This window comes from Trachinotus anak, unplaced genomic scaffold, assembly GCF_046630095.1.
Source record: "Trachinotus anak isolate AG129_WGS33_773 ecotype Australia unplaced genomic scaffold, CSIRO_AGI_Tana_v1 ptg000003l, whole genome shotgun sequence".
In the NCBI taxonomy this organism is placed as follows: domain Eukaryota; kingdom Metazoa; phylum Chordata; class Actinopteri; order Carangiformes; family Carangidae; genus Trachinotus; species Trachinotus anak.
The window spans coordinates 577,711-592,500 of NW_027273854.1; the positions used below are offsets into that span (position 1 = coordinate 577,711).

A 14,790-nucleotide genomic window follows, 5' to 3' on the forward strand; every position below is an offset into this window, starting at 1 on the left:
GTCTACTGCATCTACTGAGTCTACTGCATCTACTGCATCTACTGAGTCTACTGCATCTACTGAGTTTACTGCATCTACTGAGTTTACTGCATCTACTGAGTCTACTGCATCTACTGCATCTACTGAGTTTACTGCATCTACTGAGTCTACTGCATCTACTGCATCTACTGCATCTACTGCATCTACTGTGTCTACTGCATCTACTGCATCTACTGAGTTTACTGCATCTACTGAGTCTACTGCATCTACTGAGTTTACTGCATCTACTGAGTCTACTGCATCTACTGCATCTACTGAGTTTACTGCATCTACTGAGTCTACTGCATCTACTGCATCTACTGCATCTACTGCATCTACTGTGTCTACTGCATCTACTGCATCTACTGAGTTTACTGCATCTACTGAGTCTACTGCATCTACTGCATCTACTGAGTCTACTGCATCTACTGAGTCTACTGCATCTACTGAGTCTACTGCATCTACTGCATCTACTGAGTCTACTGCATCTACTGCATCTACTGAGTCTACTGCATCTACTGAGTCTACTGCATCTACTGCATCTACTGAGTCTACTGCATCTACTGCATCTACTGAGTCTACTGCATCTACTGAGTCTACTGCATCTACTGCATCTACTGAGTCTACTGCATCTACTGCATCTACTGAGTCTACTGCATCTACTGAGTCTACTGCATCTACTGCATCTACTGAGTCTACTGCATCTACTGAGTCTACTGCATCTACTGCATCTACTGAGTCTACTGCATCTACTGCATCTACCTAGTTTACTGCATCTACTGAGTCTACTGCGTCTACTGCATCTACTGAGTCTACTGCGTCTACTGCATCTACTGCGTCTACTGAGTCTACTGCATCTACTGCATCTACTGAGTCTACTGCATCTACTGCGTCTACTGAGTCTACTGCATCTACTGCATCTACTGAGTCTACTGCATCTACTGCGTCTACTGAGTCTGCTGCATCTAATGTATTTACTGTGTCCGCTGCAGCTGCTGCATTGGTGCTAATTTATGTTTGTATGTTTTATCTTTTACTTAATTATATGTCTACTTCTTTATTTTGTTTTATTTTTCATCTACTGGCTCGTCTATTCTTGTCCATGTGTGTCACTGTACTCAAATTCCTTGTATGAACAAACATACTCAGCCAGTAAAACTGATTCTGATTCCTCTTGCATTAGTCTCAGCTGATGTCACTGATTTGTTCTTCAGATGCTTCACTAACTGAAGTTTAACTGAAGTTTAACTGAAGTTTAACTGAAGTTTAGGGAGTCCAAACTCAGGGGTTGTCAGATGATTCATGGGACAAAAGAAAAAACAAAGTTCTGATTCACTGATCCGGTTTCAGTTCTGCACTTTTCTCTGATCTTTGCTGTTGTTTGTGAAATATCGGATCATTTTACTTCTTTGAGTCTCAAACAGTTTTTCAAAGAAACCATGAGTTTAAGCAGAAATGTCTCTTTCGCAGAAGTTACAAACAAAACTTCTTGGTGTCGCATCGTTCACCGTCCATTTCCCACACTCCAGTCCAGTGGGTGGCGCTAATGTACCTGCGAGCTGGTTTGTCACAGCCAATCAAACACAATGAAGCGAGACAACGTCATCCTGAAGCGACCAATCAGATGACTCGTGGCGGAGATTTGAAAACAAATGGCTGAAGTCCGAGCGTAAGTCTCTAAAAAGCTTCAACGTTAACGTTAAATCCTCTCCGTTAAAGTCTGCTCGGTTCAGGAGAAGTGGTTTAAATGTTGCTAAACGTTCAGACCAAACTTTTCTGCGTCAAACAATTAACTGAAATGTGTAGAAACATTAGAATCAGCGGCAGTGAGAGTATTTTTGTGAGCTAGCTGGAGCTAACAGAGCTAACGCTTGGTGTGGCTCACAGCTGTCGGTTTTCAGACTGTCAGGATGAAATAAACCGAGCTGTGTCCCTGTGTCCCTGTGTCCCTGTGTCCCTGTGTGTCTTTGTATCAGTGTGTTGCAGCGCTGTGACCCGGTTCTGCTGGACCCCTGTGGAGACTCGGAGCAGCCGGACTCTGCTGAAGCAGCCAGGATGGTCCTCTACCTCACGGTGAGAGTCTGGGCTCACGATCAGGCCATCCCCACCCACGTGTGTGAGAGAACATGTAAACATTAGTCTACAGCATTTTGTCCAGATGTGCCCTGTCCTTTTCTGTTTATTGTTGTAGTATTGATTCCCAGAGGAACAGATTGTTAAACCCATTAATGTTTATTATTATTGTTATTGCTGGAGAATGGAGAACAGTGAGGTGTAGGTTCTACATGATCGGTGAGTGATTACTTGATTTGTTTTTTAACAGAAAATTGAAAAAATCTGTGTGTGCGTATGCAGGACAGTCGTCGTGTTCAGAAGGTTTTGTGGCGTCAGCTGTTCGTCCTGGACTCCATGATGTCTCTGCTGGAGGGTCTGGAGTCTGCCCAGCAACTGGTGACACAACCCGGTCCCCCCCAACCTGGTACACACAGTAGAAGCACAGAACACAAACTACATATACTACACACAGAGCACACAGACAAGATATATTAAACATGGTACACAGAGTTCATGCAGTACATACTCAGTACTAGAGAAAAACTGAAGTCACAACCCACCTGGGAAAGTCTGGACTCGCTACCAACCAAACTCTGTACAAATTTCACCACATTTTATTCTACTTTATTAAATTCTGGTGGAGAAATACTTACTCTGTTTTATTTTAATTAATTAGAGTTTTTTTTGTTGAATTACAGTCAGATTTGAATGTTTAATGTGAAATACATTAGATCAGTGGATGAGCATAAAGGGCTGTGGGACACAAGGATTAAACATTTTATATGGAGGATACTCATACTGTCTCATCTGATATATTTCTTCTGACTGTCAACTCCCTCCCATCACAATTCTGTGTGTGTGTCTGTCAGAGGGTGGGGCTCGGGGCAGGTGGAAGGCTCTGAAGGTGAAGAGCAGGTCGGAGGTGGAGGAGACAGAGACTCTGCTGAGATCACTGCAGGACAGAGTCCAACAGATCCACAACAGACGACACACACTCACACAGCTAGTCCAACAGCTGCAAAGCAAGGTGATAACACACACACACACACACACACACACAGGAACAGGAACAGTCAGGTGGAAAGGTTTTAAAAGTCAGGAGTGGTTGCTAGGTGGTTGCTAAGGAGTAGTGAAGTATGAGCAGTTGTTTCAGACTCTCTGGTCCCATTTATTTTCCTCACAGACAAAGTCAATGACTGTCAGATCAACATGAAACTCTCCTGCTTCAGTTGTCAGAAAAAACATCAACACCTGAGTCAGAAAATATCTGAAACTCTGATTAAAGTCAAAGTAAAGACGCTGTGAACATAAAACCTTCAGGGAGGGGCTAACTACAACTCCCAAGGTGCATTTGAGCAAGGAACATCAGGTCTCCTCTCTTTGTCTCCTTGTCTCTTTTAGAAGCAGGAGTGCGAACAGCTGGAGGAGTCTCTGCTGAAGGCCCAGAATTCATTGCAGTCATGTGATCATCAGCTGACCCAGCTGAGGGCAGAGTCAGAGGCGATGCTCCGTCAGCTGTTCAATTGGCAAAAACTCAGAGACGAGTGAGTGTAATCAAGTCATGTGACCTGTGTTCAGATGATCTAATTGGTCTCTAACTCAGCTTCCTGTTCACCTGTCAGGCTGCAGGTGTGCGTCACTGCTGCACAGAATGTTATGCAGATCAACCTGCTGTCCTTTAACCAATCAGAGCTGTGTGTAGAGCTCAGGCCACGCCTCTCTTCTGCTCTTTCATCCAATGAGTTGGAGCCGCTGAAGCTGTTAGTCACCTGGAGCCTTGACGACCGCTTCAGACTGCAGGTAACTCGTGGGGCTCGGGAGATCGGATCACCTGATCCTCTGAACAATCATCTCACCAGATTACAGCAGCAGATTTTACAACCAGTTGATGCAGGGCATCATGGGAAACACCTCACCTAATCTAACAGCTCATTGGTTCAGGTGTTGGATCAGTAACACAGTTTATATTTTCATTTCACATGAGGAGATTTAGGTTTAGGTTTAGATCTGGTTCTCCTTGTCTCCATGTCTCTTTATCTATGTGCCTCCTCCCAGGTGAATGAGGGGACAGCTGGTCTGGTGGAGGACTGTATGTCGGGCAGACGGTCGGAGCTGAGCGCCGCCCTGCTGGAGGTGATGCAGTGTTACATGGGTCAGGCTGAGCTGCTGTCTGAGATCCAGGCCCTGAGATCCAGGTGAGCCTCCACATCCTGTTTGTTTAAAGACAAAAACCTGCTGACTGCTTCCTCTGTCAGTCGGTCAGTGATGATCAGTGAGACCTCTGATGGATCTGATCAGACTGAAACCTCTCAGATCAATAACCAATAATCACCTGTCATGAGGAGCTGACACTGCTGAGACCAACATTTATTTATAAAATCTAATTCAAAACTCCCTTTACAAAGGGACATTTATTTATGCTAAATATGCTTTCTAGGCTAGCAGTTTCCCCCTGCTTCCAGTCTTTATGCTAAGCTAGGCTAAATATGTCTGGATCTTAATGTCCATCTTCTGTGTCTTTGTGTCTTCAGTTTTGCCATTGACTGGCGTCCTGCTCAGCGTCTCCTGATCTACTTGAAGTCGGCGCTGTTGGTGTGTCACCTGGAGGTGGAGGAGGGATACCCGAGCGGCGGAAGAGTCTGCCTGCTGTCGGTACGCAGGGATGGACAACCTGTGGACACATCTGGACTGAAGGTAACACCACAAACACAAACCTTGTTGTAAAGGCCAGCTGTGTGAGAGACACAAATCACTTTAGAATCGTCACAACACAACAACACAATAATGCAGTAACACAAAAGAGATGTTGCTCAGTTATTAAAGTGGACTAATCTCTCTCTCTCTCTCTCTCTCTCAGCCTCATCACCCCGACCCCAGTCTGACTGACTGGTTGGTTCTTCTCTGCAGCAGTCCTCTCATCTGATGGACACTCCTTATTTCTTCTTCTTCTTCTTTTCTGTCCCTTCACTCTTTGACTTTTGATCGTCCCTCATGTGTCCACTAGATGACAGTCTGTCACCTGTCCTGATTTTGTCCTATCAAACCTGTGTCCTGTATTCGTGTACATCATTGTACAAAACATCAAAATGTAAATAAACTTTTCAGGCCAAGAGAAACCAGGAGTGTTGACTGAGGCCTAAAACTCTAAATAAAACTTTTTAATTTAACAAATAAGCTGCTCACAATCAAAAGACACTGAATGTGGGTCTTTTATTTTAGAAAGCTGCTCCTGCAGTGTTGCTATGTGTGCACCAGGAGGCAGTGTGTTCTGTCTGCGAGCCTGCTGCCTCCCTCTGTTGGCCCCCCAGCATGCACCCCTGCACTTCTACATTAACTGTGACATAACACATTCATGCACATGATTAGATAACGGCAGAGGGAATAGACTGAGTGTCTTCACCGTCCTGGAGTCAAGGACTCAGGGATCAGTGTTGCTCAAATGCACAACACGGTGAAACACAAAGTGACCAAAATGTACACATGCACCAAATAACACAGAAACTGAAGAATTAAATAAAATCACACTTAATTTAAACTTCCTGAAATATTTGATAATCCAGTCTGTGTCATGTCACTGTATAAATCAGGTCCCAGTAAAACTGTTGTCAACAGCCTTTTTCTTATTGTGTCATTATTGATTAATACGTGATAAACCTTATTTTACAGGTGTCACTCACTCACTAACAGACAGGACATAGAGCAGGGAGCTTCATTTAATCACTTTGTTAATGAGGAACTAAAACAGCTCCTTCAACGCTCCTGTCATCTGACTGTAACTGTCAGACTGTGCCGATCCAACTTTATCATAAAATTAAACCAACACATCTTGAATTTAGCTTTGAAAGTCTGGCATTTTACTAACAGCTCTACTTCCTGTCCCTGGTCCTGAGTCTCTGGGTGTTTGAATGTGTTTCTGCTTGATGACTGAAGTCAGGTCTGTGTTTAACAGCAGCTCAACACATGTTCAGGTTTGATTCTCTGACATCAGATCTGTCAGTAAATCCCTCAGTCCTGATTCTGATTTTCTCTGGTCATCCAAAACACAACGGAGGAATCCTATTGGCTGTTAGTGGAGGGAGTCTTCCTGGTTGGTCCACAAACATACATCATCCCTGCAGGATTGAGGCAGGAATCATGCTCTCTGAATGGACAAAAAACTTCAATTAACAATTACAATTAACTGATTAATTCATCCATCAACTTCCTGCATCTGATCTGAGTCATGTTAATCTGTTAATTACATGACTAGGAGCCACAGTTATAAACAGCTGGGACACTGCATAGTGGCTTCTGGGACTGAACCTCAACTAAAATACCTCAATAAACTTAAATAAGTTGTTGTGGTGAGGTGCTGTCCTGGTTCTGTACAGTTTCAATAGTAACTGTACAGTGTGTACTGTAATCTCCGTCGGCTACTTTCAAAGTTATTACATAAGAAATCACCATAAAAAAGGAGACGATGTGTGAATCGGTGTGTGTCCTCTGAAACTGGGACACGGCTCATGACTCCACCTGCTGGCTCCTGATTGGTCGGTGGGGATGTTGAGGTTTAGCAGCAGCTGACCAATCAGAGAGCAGAGTGGAAAGTTGGTTATGAGGTTTGAGTTTGACCTACTTCTGATCCGTGTGACTCACTGTGTCTGTGACTGTTCAAATCCTCCCACAGACACAGACTAAAGGAAATAATTAGATAAAAACTTATTATTGTTATTATTATTAGATTTTTTTTTTTAGTAATTTCTTCAGTAAAAACATCAAATGATTCTGATTCCATCTTCTCCACTGTGAAGTTTTCATCATGACCTGAATCTGTCTGGTGTTTTCGAACTGTTTTAGACTGAAAGGTTGAAAAATCAGTGAAAAACAGAGTGAGGTTTGGTTCAGGAGGTTATAATATTTGTTGGTTACAACAACAAACCTGTTTTCTTCATAGTATTTAAGCTGTTATTGAATTTCTTTTTTTAATGTTATTTAAATAAATGTCTTAAGCTCAAAATCTTCAAAGACAAGAGAAGATGAGGGCGTCATGATTCTTTTAAGTGTATATTTTTATATATATATATGTATATATATATATATACATATATATATATATATATACACGTCTTATATAAACGTCTTTACAACATAAAACACACATTAAAATACATACACCAGAATATCTCTGTTCCATTGGATGCATTTCATACTCAACAATGTTTCTAATCTGTTGTAAATACAGTTTGTGGCCCACACACTTATAGTCATAATGTTTGCACAGGCATATATTCTTATTAACAAAATATAGATGTATAATATGTTTGTGTGTCGCACACAGTTCAAGTATAACTGGATATTTGAGTATTTACAGTTTTTATACAGAAGATGTGCTGCATAACGTTTGTTAGAGAGGCGATTGGTTGAAGCTTGGGTCTGCACACTGCAGGTCCCTGTAATGTCTGATTTTCTGATTGTCCTGAAACACATCGTCCCTCCTCCTCCGTCTCAGTGGTCAGTGAAGCTGTCTGTCACTGCTGCTCCTTCGTGCTATTGGCTGGTGTTGGCTCAGGGCAGAGGGGAGGTGGACAGTGAGGTGGTGCCTGGAAGTTCTGGATGTCCCCTTCTCCTGGAATCATCTGTACAACAGAGTCTGACCTTTTCATATGAACCCTGCTGTTTTCAGAGCTCGGTCACAGCAGCTTTTAAAATCAGGCTGTTTTAAAGGAGCTGCCTCAGTCTGGATTCATTCACAGGAGCAAAGTGAATCTGCGCAGACCTCAGACTTCATTGGTGCCCACAGGGCAGTGTAAACCTGAAGAGGATACGGGGATGATCCCAAATTTGCGATTAATCTATAAATAAATAAGTATTCTAAAGTATTAATGGGTTTTTATTTGTTTGTGTGTCCAAACTTTTGCCTGGTAGTGTATTTGCTGTATAGCTGTGATCAGCTGTGATCAGCTTTAATCAGCTGTAATCAGCTGTGATCAGCTGTGATCAGCTGTGATCAGCTCCTGTCTGCAGTGTATCATGATGTCACTGGATCACTGTGATACTGAAGGAAACTGAAAAAATGTGAATGAAGTTCTGCAGCCTCTATTTCTTTGGAGCTTTATTTTGAAGGGACATCAGAGATGATGATATCCTCAGGAAGTGATGTCACACTGAATCAGATGGACATGTGGTTCAGGTCTGTGGGTACAGGTCTGGCTCAGTCTGGACTCTGCTGATATTTTGTCTGGTTGGATGATTTTTGGTCGAAGTCTGTGTGACACAGCTCCACCTGCTGATCATCACATCAGCTACAGTCACCACCTTCCTGCCGTTTTAACAACACCTGGGCGTAACTGTCTCGATTAGCTCACACGTGAACTTTGATTTGCTGTGGATGAATTTCACTGAGGCACTTCCTGGTGTGACCACGGTATCAGATGTTTCAGACAGTTAACATTTCCTGCACAGAGATAGATCCATTAGCCTAGCTTAGCACAAAGACTGGAAGCAGGAGCTAGTAGTCAACAAGTCTTAAAATAAAAATGGTTATTATCTCCAGAATTAGCTTCTTTACTCATTTGTCTCAGTTTATTTCTTTACTTATTGTTTTCGTCTTTATTGTCCTGTTGTCCACGTCTCCATGTGAGGTCATCTTAGAATAAAGTCAAAGAAAAGGTATCGCTACACTAGCGCTTTTCCTTTGCCTTCAGTCCTCCTGCTAAGCTAGGCTAAACACCACAGATTAAATTAATAATAAATAATCGTTTTTGGTTAAAAGGTCAAAAGAGTTCAGACTCACGGATTCTGGTAGTCCAGAAGCCACTCTGTAAGCTACAGACTCTTATTTTGGCGGTGAGCTGAGAGCTGAACAGTTTTGTTGATGACATCATCACCATGTTTTTACGATGCTGGTGGCAAAGGTACCATTACCACACCGGGATGATGATTTAACGATGATGAAGAGCTCCTCATGATCGTGTTTATTGTCACCAGCAACCACAGGAAGTGGTTCTGAGTTAACGGAGGGAACCGGTGACGTCATTGATGACATCATCAGTGATGTCCTCAGGTGTCGATGTGGAAGGACAGTAGCTTCTCAGAGTGCATGTTGTTTAGAGTCCGCAGGTCCGGCAGCTTCAGCAGCAGTTTGGTGAAGCGGGGCGAGTCCAGGTTGTGGAGGTTGTTGCCTGGGGTGACGGCTGACTTGCCAACCAGCGACCGCAGAGCTCGGATCAGGTTCTCCTGCAGCTGCTCCACCGACGCCACGTTCTCGATACCACAGCGGTCTGAAGAAGAGGATGAGGAGGAGAACATGAGGAACCGGTTCATGATGTTTATTTTGTTTACATGGAACAAAGGAAATGGAACTTGATGATGTCTGTTCTTTTTCCTAGAACCAGACCTGAGATCCCCCGTGGCCAATACATCCCCTGACATCAGCTTATTACAGATGTATCAGCGTACCTGTCAGTAAATAAATGCCTATGTCCTGCTCTGTGCATTTATTGATCACAACTATTTAAAAGAAAATGATCAGTGATCCATTTGTTATCTAATTTTTTAAAGCTTTAAATATCAGAATTGTCCACAAACATCCTGTAATGGCAGGACATACAGTAAATATTAATTCTCCGTCCTCACCTGCAGACACCAGCACCACGGCGGTGAACAGTCCCAGTTCCTCAGCGTTCAGCTCCAGTGCAGCCAGTTTGTGGCTGAAGTCAAACATGGCTCCCAGCAGCTCACTCATCCCCATCGCCTGCAGCTCCTCCAGGCTGTAGGTGGCGCCAGAGAGAAACGTCACAGTCTGCTCCTTCACGTTGAACAATGATGCAAAGCGAACCATCAGCACCTGCAGCAGAAGAAGAGCACGTGAGAGCCAATCAGCTGCCGCCCCCTCTGAAGGCTCGGAGGGTCTGGACCTACTGAATGTAAGGTCATTCATGTCAGCTCAGGTGTTCCATCTCACCTCGAAGGTGCCGGCCTTCAGCAGGGTGACCTGGTCGTTCTGGGACAGAGCACTGAACCCTGGGATATGTTTGGCGAACTCCACCACCTCTCTGACGGCAGGGGTAAAGGACAGAGAGAAATCCCCCCAAATCTCCTGGGGGGTCTTTGAGGGGTTGGCGTGAGGCTGCATGTTCATTGGACAGGCCTGCACAGAGAGGAGAGAGGAGCAACCAATCAGGTGACAGTTAGCTTAATCCCTCCCCTAAATGATGATTATCATTATTATCTGAGGTGAGTTACAACTGTGGTGTGGCCTTTCATTGGGCGACAGGTGAGCAGGTCTTTGATTTCTTCTGGCCGTTCTTTGTTCCAGGAGTAAACACTGAACTGAGAGAATGTGATGATCGTCTGACCTCTGTTGAAAACTGCAGGAACTGTACGTACAATGAAGTAAAAATACTGCGTTCAACATCCCACTTAAGTAAAAGTCTGTAACTATTGTCAGCTTCATGTACTTAAAGTATCGCAGTAAAATTACTTCATGTACTTATAGTACATGACAGTAAAAGTACTTGATGTATCAAAGTAAAAGTACAAACTACAGCAGTAAAATGCATCAGTATTAATGATGTAATGATGTAGTGTAGTGTAGTAGTTGTGTAGTACTTCTTCCACCACTGAAAATGAATTGTGGTGATAAATCTGCACCGTTTGTGATTGATAAATGATTGATTGACAGCATAGCCACACTAAGGGCAGGGGGCGGGGCTTAGCAAACCTTTTGATTGGTTCTTACCAGTACTATCTCTTTGCAGTTCTTTATTGGACAGTTCTGCCCCTGGGTCACATGATCACAGAGCCCATCTCCTCCAATCAGATTGCAGTTGTGCAAGCTCCGCCTCCCATTTCCATGGTGATGATGCATACCATTACAGCTGTTGTCTAGCAGAGGGTAGCGCCCTGTGCCCAGGTTGTTGTTATGGTGATAGATGGTGTTGAGACCGTTGGCATGGTAACCGTTTGGGCAGCGGTTGGGGCCCCAAAGCGCCGCCTCCCCATTGTGGTGGGTGTGGTTATTCTGTTGCTGCTGAGGTGGCGTGTGGGGATTGGCCAGCTTGTCGTGAGCATATAGGAAGGTCTCACGGTGAGCGCGTGCGATAGCGGTGATGGTAGAGTCCATCCCGGGGCTGGGAGGGGGGGAGGAGGGGGAGGGCCTCTGATGGGGGGGTGGAGGAGGAGGAGGAGCTGGTGAGGAAGAAGAGGGTGGGTCAGGAGGGGAAGGGGAGGAGGGGGTGAGTGGCAGGGCTGAGGGCTGTGGCTGGGTGGCGATGGTCACCCCTGGGCAGGGAGAGGATGATGAAGATGATGAGGATGAGGAGGAGAGGCTGGCGAGCTGGAAGTCGTTCTGCAGCTGGTTGTTGACCATGTTGATGCTCATGGTGCTCTGCATCTCAGCCAGCATCCTCTGTTTCTCACGCTTCGGGATCCGCCCAAAACGAACCGCTGAGGAGGAGGAGGAGGAGGAGGAGGTGTTAAAGACATAATGACATTACATACTTACACTTTATTAGGAACACCTGTCCACCTGCCAATCATGTAGCATGCTGACCATCACACTGTTCATCCTTCATGGCCACAGTTCTTCTTCTACAGGCTGCTTCCTGCAGGATAATGCTCCAGGTCACAAAGCTAAACTCCACAGGCCTAACCTGTCAAACAGGCTGAAAACACCTGTGTGGTTCTCATGTATTTGTTTAGCTGCATGCTCAGGCAGGTGTACAGGTGAACAGACAGACAGGTGGGTGCTGACCGTCTCTGCTCATGCCCACAGACAGGCACTTCTTGAAGCGACACTGCTGGCAGCGGTTCCTGTTGATCCTCATGATGGTGCAGCTCTCGTTCTTCAGACACTTCTTGTACTGGATGTTCTGCTGGATGCTGCGACGGAAGAAACCCTGCAGGACACAGAGACCACATTCAGGAGATCAGCTGGTTCAGGATTGTTCCAGCACTGTTGTCTGTCTCGTTTCGTTTCAGCATATTGAAGTCTGGAAGTCTGAATCTGGATCTGAGGCAAAATGACTGAAGCTGAAACGCTTCTTTGTTTAAAAATGCTGGTTTGAAATGAAAATGTATTCGTGTGGATGTAACTGAAGACAAATGTGATGTTAAATCTGCGTGTGTGTGTGTGTCTCACCTTGCAGCCCTCACAGGCATGAACTCCATAATGGAAACCTGAGGCCATGTCACCACAGACTTTACACAGCAACACCATCCCATTCAGCTCTGAAACAGTGTCAAACAGTACATTGTTAAAATAAATCAAACTTAAAATAATAAAATTAAAATAAATCAGTCAGGTGCAGGATGGTTCAGTAAAAATCCACTGGCTGTGTGACTCACATGTACATAACTAACATCAGATCAAACTCTGCATCTCAGCAGGTGATTGGTCTTTGGGCCTCATTAATTCAATATTTATGAGATTCTACTCGGCCAAATTATGCAAAACAATAAGGACAACTTTTGTTATTATGCAGATGACACCAAAATTTACCTGGCTGACTGTTTTCTGAGTGATCTAATAAAATATGGCAGATTTCAGGTAATTTAAATGACACATGGCACTGTACTGTCCTCATTGTTCTAATTTTTATGTTTTGAAATAGTTTGCATTGTCTTAACTGTTTTTTTGGGTTTTTTTTCTTCCTGTTTTTGTACCTCAGGGAGTGCTACCTGAATTTTGTTAAATTGCTGTTTGACTCAAATATAATGACAATAAAGCCACTACTACAACATTCAGAGAAACTAAATCCTGCAAGGTTGGATGGTGCATCCAGGTGGGCGTGGCTTTGTTGTGACATCACAAAGTTCCAGAAGTCCTGACGGCTGGTTTTAAGGCTCAGTTTCTGAATACAGGCTGTGTGCATTTCTCTGTGGACTGAGGCTTTGATACTTTCACAGTATTAATATAGAACCTAGACCTGCTTTATAATCACAAACACATGGACATCTGCCTTTAGACTGGGTGGAGCTTTAAGAAAAACAATCATCAGATCCTATTTTGGAAGGATGATTAAACATAAAGTGTTTGTGAACTCTGAGGTCTGGAAACACTCAGAACTCAAATTCCAGAAAAACTCAAAAGCCTGATGCATTCACAGACTGAGGCAGTGTAATGCTTGAACCTCCCGACACGTCACTGTCTGTCACAAACCAAAAACCAGGTCAGAAATCCTGGTGGAACCATGAACTTGGAGCTCAACTTCAGACACAGGTTTAAGACTGGGTTCTTACTGGTCAGACTGGCCACCGACTTGCTGGGTGACGCCCTGAGAGATCCTGCATCGTCTCGGCCTCGAGGTGAACCTCCTGCTGAGGAGGAGCCGTCCTCTCCTGAGGAGCCTGAACTGGAGCTGCTGCTGTTGAGGAAGGAGGGCGTTAGAGAGGAGGAGGAGGACGAGGTGAAGCAAGGCTGGGAGTTGGAGTTTTCACTGTACATGGAGACTGGACTGGTCCGGGTCGGAGAGCCTCCACATGAACCCACGTAGGAGATCACGCTTCCTGCAGGAGAGAGGAGACGAGGTCAGTCATGACATTTCCAAGTTTCATATGAGACGGTAATGAGGCTCAGAGCTGGTCCAGGTCCTGGTCCTGACCTCTGACTTTTCTGCATTTTCCCCCAGAATTATATGACCCAAAGAAATTTTCATTTTCAATTTTAGATACAATTTTATCTTGATTTGTAAAACTTTATTTATTCAGTTATTTGTTCAGATAAAGCGCCTGACTTTAATTTCCCCACATGAAGGTCTCTGTCCTGGAAGAAACAGGTATTTCCAAATGATGGGTGAATGGATGATTGTGGATGGATGATGGGTGAATGGATGATGGTGGATGATGGTGGATGTCTGTTTAAAGCACAGATCTGAGTGCAGTCTTCTGTCACCCTGCACAGTGTCAGAGCTGCACGTGACGCCTCGTCTGTCAGGTGACAAACACACACACAGACACACACACACGTCCATGACTCAACCTGTCCGATGGCTTAACACCTGGATGTTGTTGATTCCTCCTCCCTCCACCTGACTGACAACCACTCTGGATCTGTGTGTGTGTCAGGGTTTCATTCACTCATTCACCTCTCTGTTACATAACTTCCCCCATCAGGACCCAACACAAGGTCATAGGGTCACTGTGTCAGGTGTCACCATGGTAACCAAGCACATGCACCAGCGCTGTCGTGCTCCCGCTGCTCGCCCCGCCCCCAGACCAGTCACCTGTCGATTCACCCTCTGACTGTTTTTATTTTTGATAATTATTTTCTCTCTCTCTCCTCCTCCTCATTTAAAGATGAAGAGTTTATATTCCAGGTGTCACAGTCGAGCGTCCGTCTCCACGAGGACAATGTGTGACAGCAGGGTCACCTGTACGTTAATCTGCCGCACATCTGTGCACATCAGTAACAACTATCCACCAACATTCAAATCACCACAACCTGAGAATTTAAGTCAGCCACACACTAAGAATATTGATATCATTATCATTAATTTTATTATCTATTTAATGTATTTATCTGTTATCATAAATGATTGAATATTGATTTTCTGACTAATCACTGCACCTCTAATGTCCTGTGTGTTTATACACACAGGACACATGGGACCTTTGTGTGTACAGATTCTCTGCTGCTTTAGGGACTTTTTGCTGCTTGTTGAATAAAGACATTGTGATTCGCAGTAAAGTGACGTGAGAAGCTACGGCCAGTTGTCGTCTCCTCACGGTGAAGTGTAC

The 14,790-nt window shown here is 44.3% G+C and overlaps 2 protein-coding genes across 4 annotated transcripts in view; one reads left to right on the forward strand and one right to left on the reverse strand.

Moving 5' to 3' along the window:
* The first annotated feature begins 1,557 nt into the window (after window positions 1–1,557).
* On the forward strand, window positions 1,558–5,264 carry LOC139609822 (uncharacterized). The gene is made up of 9 exons (XM_071464814.1): window positions 1,558–1,687; window positions 1,995–2,091; window positions 2,374–2,497; window positions 2,943–3,100; window positions 3,475–3,617; window positions 3,696–3,873; window positions 4,129–4,268; window positions 4,605–4,767; window positions 4,931–5,264. The coding sequence occupies exons 1-9, from the start codon at window positions 1,671–1,673 to the stop codon at window positions 4,994–4,996; spliced, it is 1,086 nt and encodes a 361-aa protein (XP_071320915.1). The 5' UTR covers window positions 1,558–1,670; the 3' UTR covers window positions 4,997–5,264.
* Window positions 5,265–7,121: 1,857 nt separating this feature from the next.
* Window positions 7,122–14,790, reverse strand: part of nr1d1 (nuclear receptor subfamily 1, group d, member 1) — an 11,387-nt gene continuing 3,718 nt past the window's right edge. For 2 of the 3 annotated variants that reach the window (XM_071464557.1, XM_071464573.1), the window contains exons 2-9: window positions 13,294–13,560; window positions 12,194–12,282; window positions 11,807–11,951; window positions 10,793–11,499; window positions 10,016–10,201; window positions 9,688–9,898; window positions 8,846–9,332; window positions 7,122–7,688 (exon numbers count right to left, since the gene is read on the reverse strand). In XM_071464557.1, the coding sequence (XP_071320658.1) occupies window positions 9,112–9,332; window positions 9,688–9,898; window positions 10,016–10,201; window positions 10,793–11,499; window positions 11,807–11,951; window positions 12,194–12,282; window positions 13,294–13,560 (1,826 nt within the window). In that variant the 3' untranslated portion in view covers window positions 7,122–7,688; window positions 8,846–9,111. The remainder of the gene's footprint in view (window positions 7,689–8,845; window positions 9,333–9,687; window positions 9,899–10,015; window positions 10,202–10,792; window positions 11,500–11,806; window positions 11,952–12,193; window positions 12,283–13,293; window positions 13,561–14,790) is intronic. The other variant, XM_071464565.1, reaches the window with a different exon arrangement.

Bases quoted from the DNA above. Each gene is read 5' to 3' on its own strand.
- LOC139609822 (XM_071464814.1), top strand. The intron at 2,092-2,373 runs GTGAGAGTCTGG...GTGCGTATGCAG, and splicing joins GGATGGTCCTCTACCTCACG to GACAGTCGTCGTGTTCAGAA. The intron at 3,874-4,128 runs GTAACTCGTGGG...GCCTCCTCCCAG, and splicing joins ACGACCGCTTCAGACTGCAG to GTGAATGAGGGGACAGCTGG.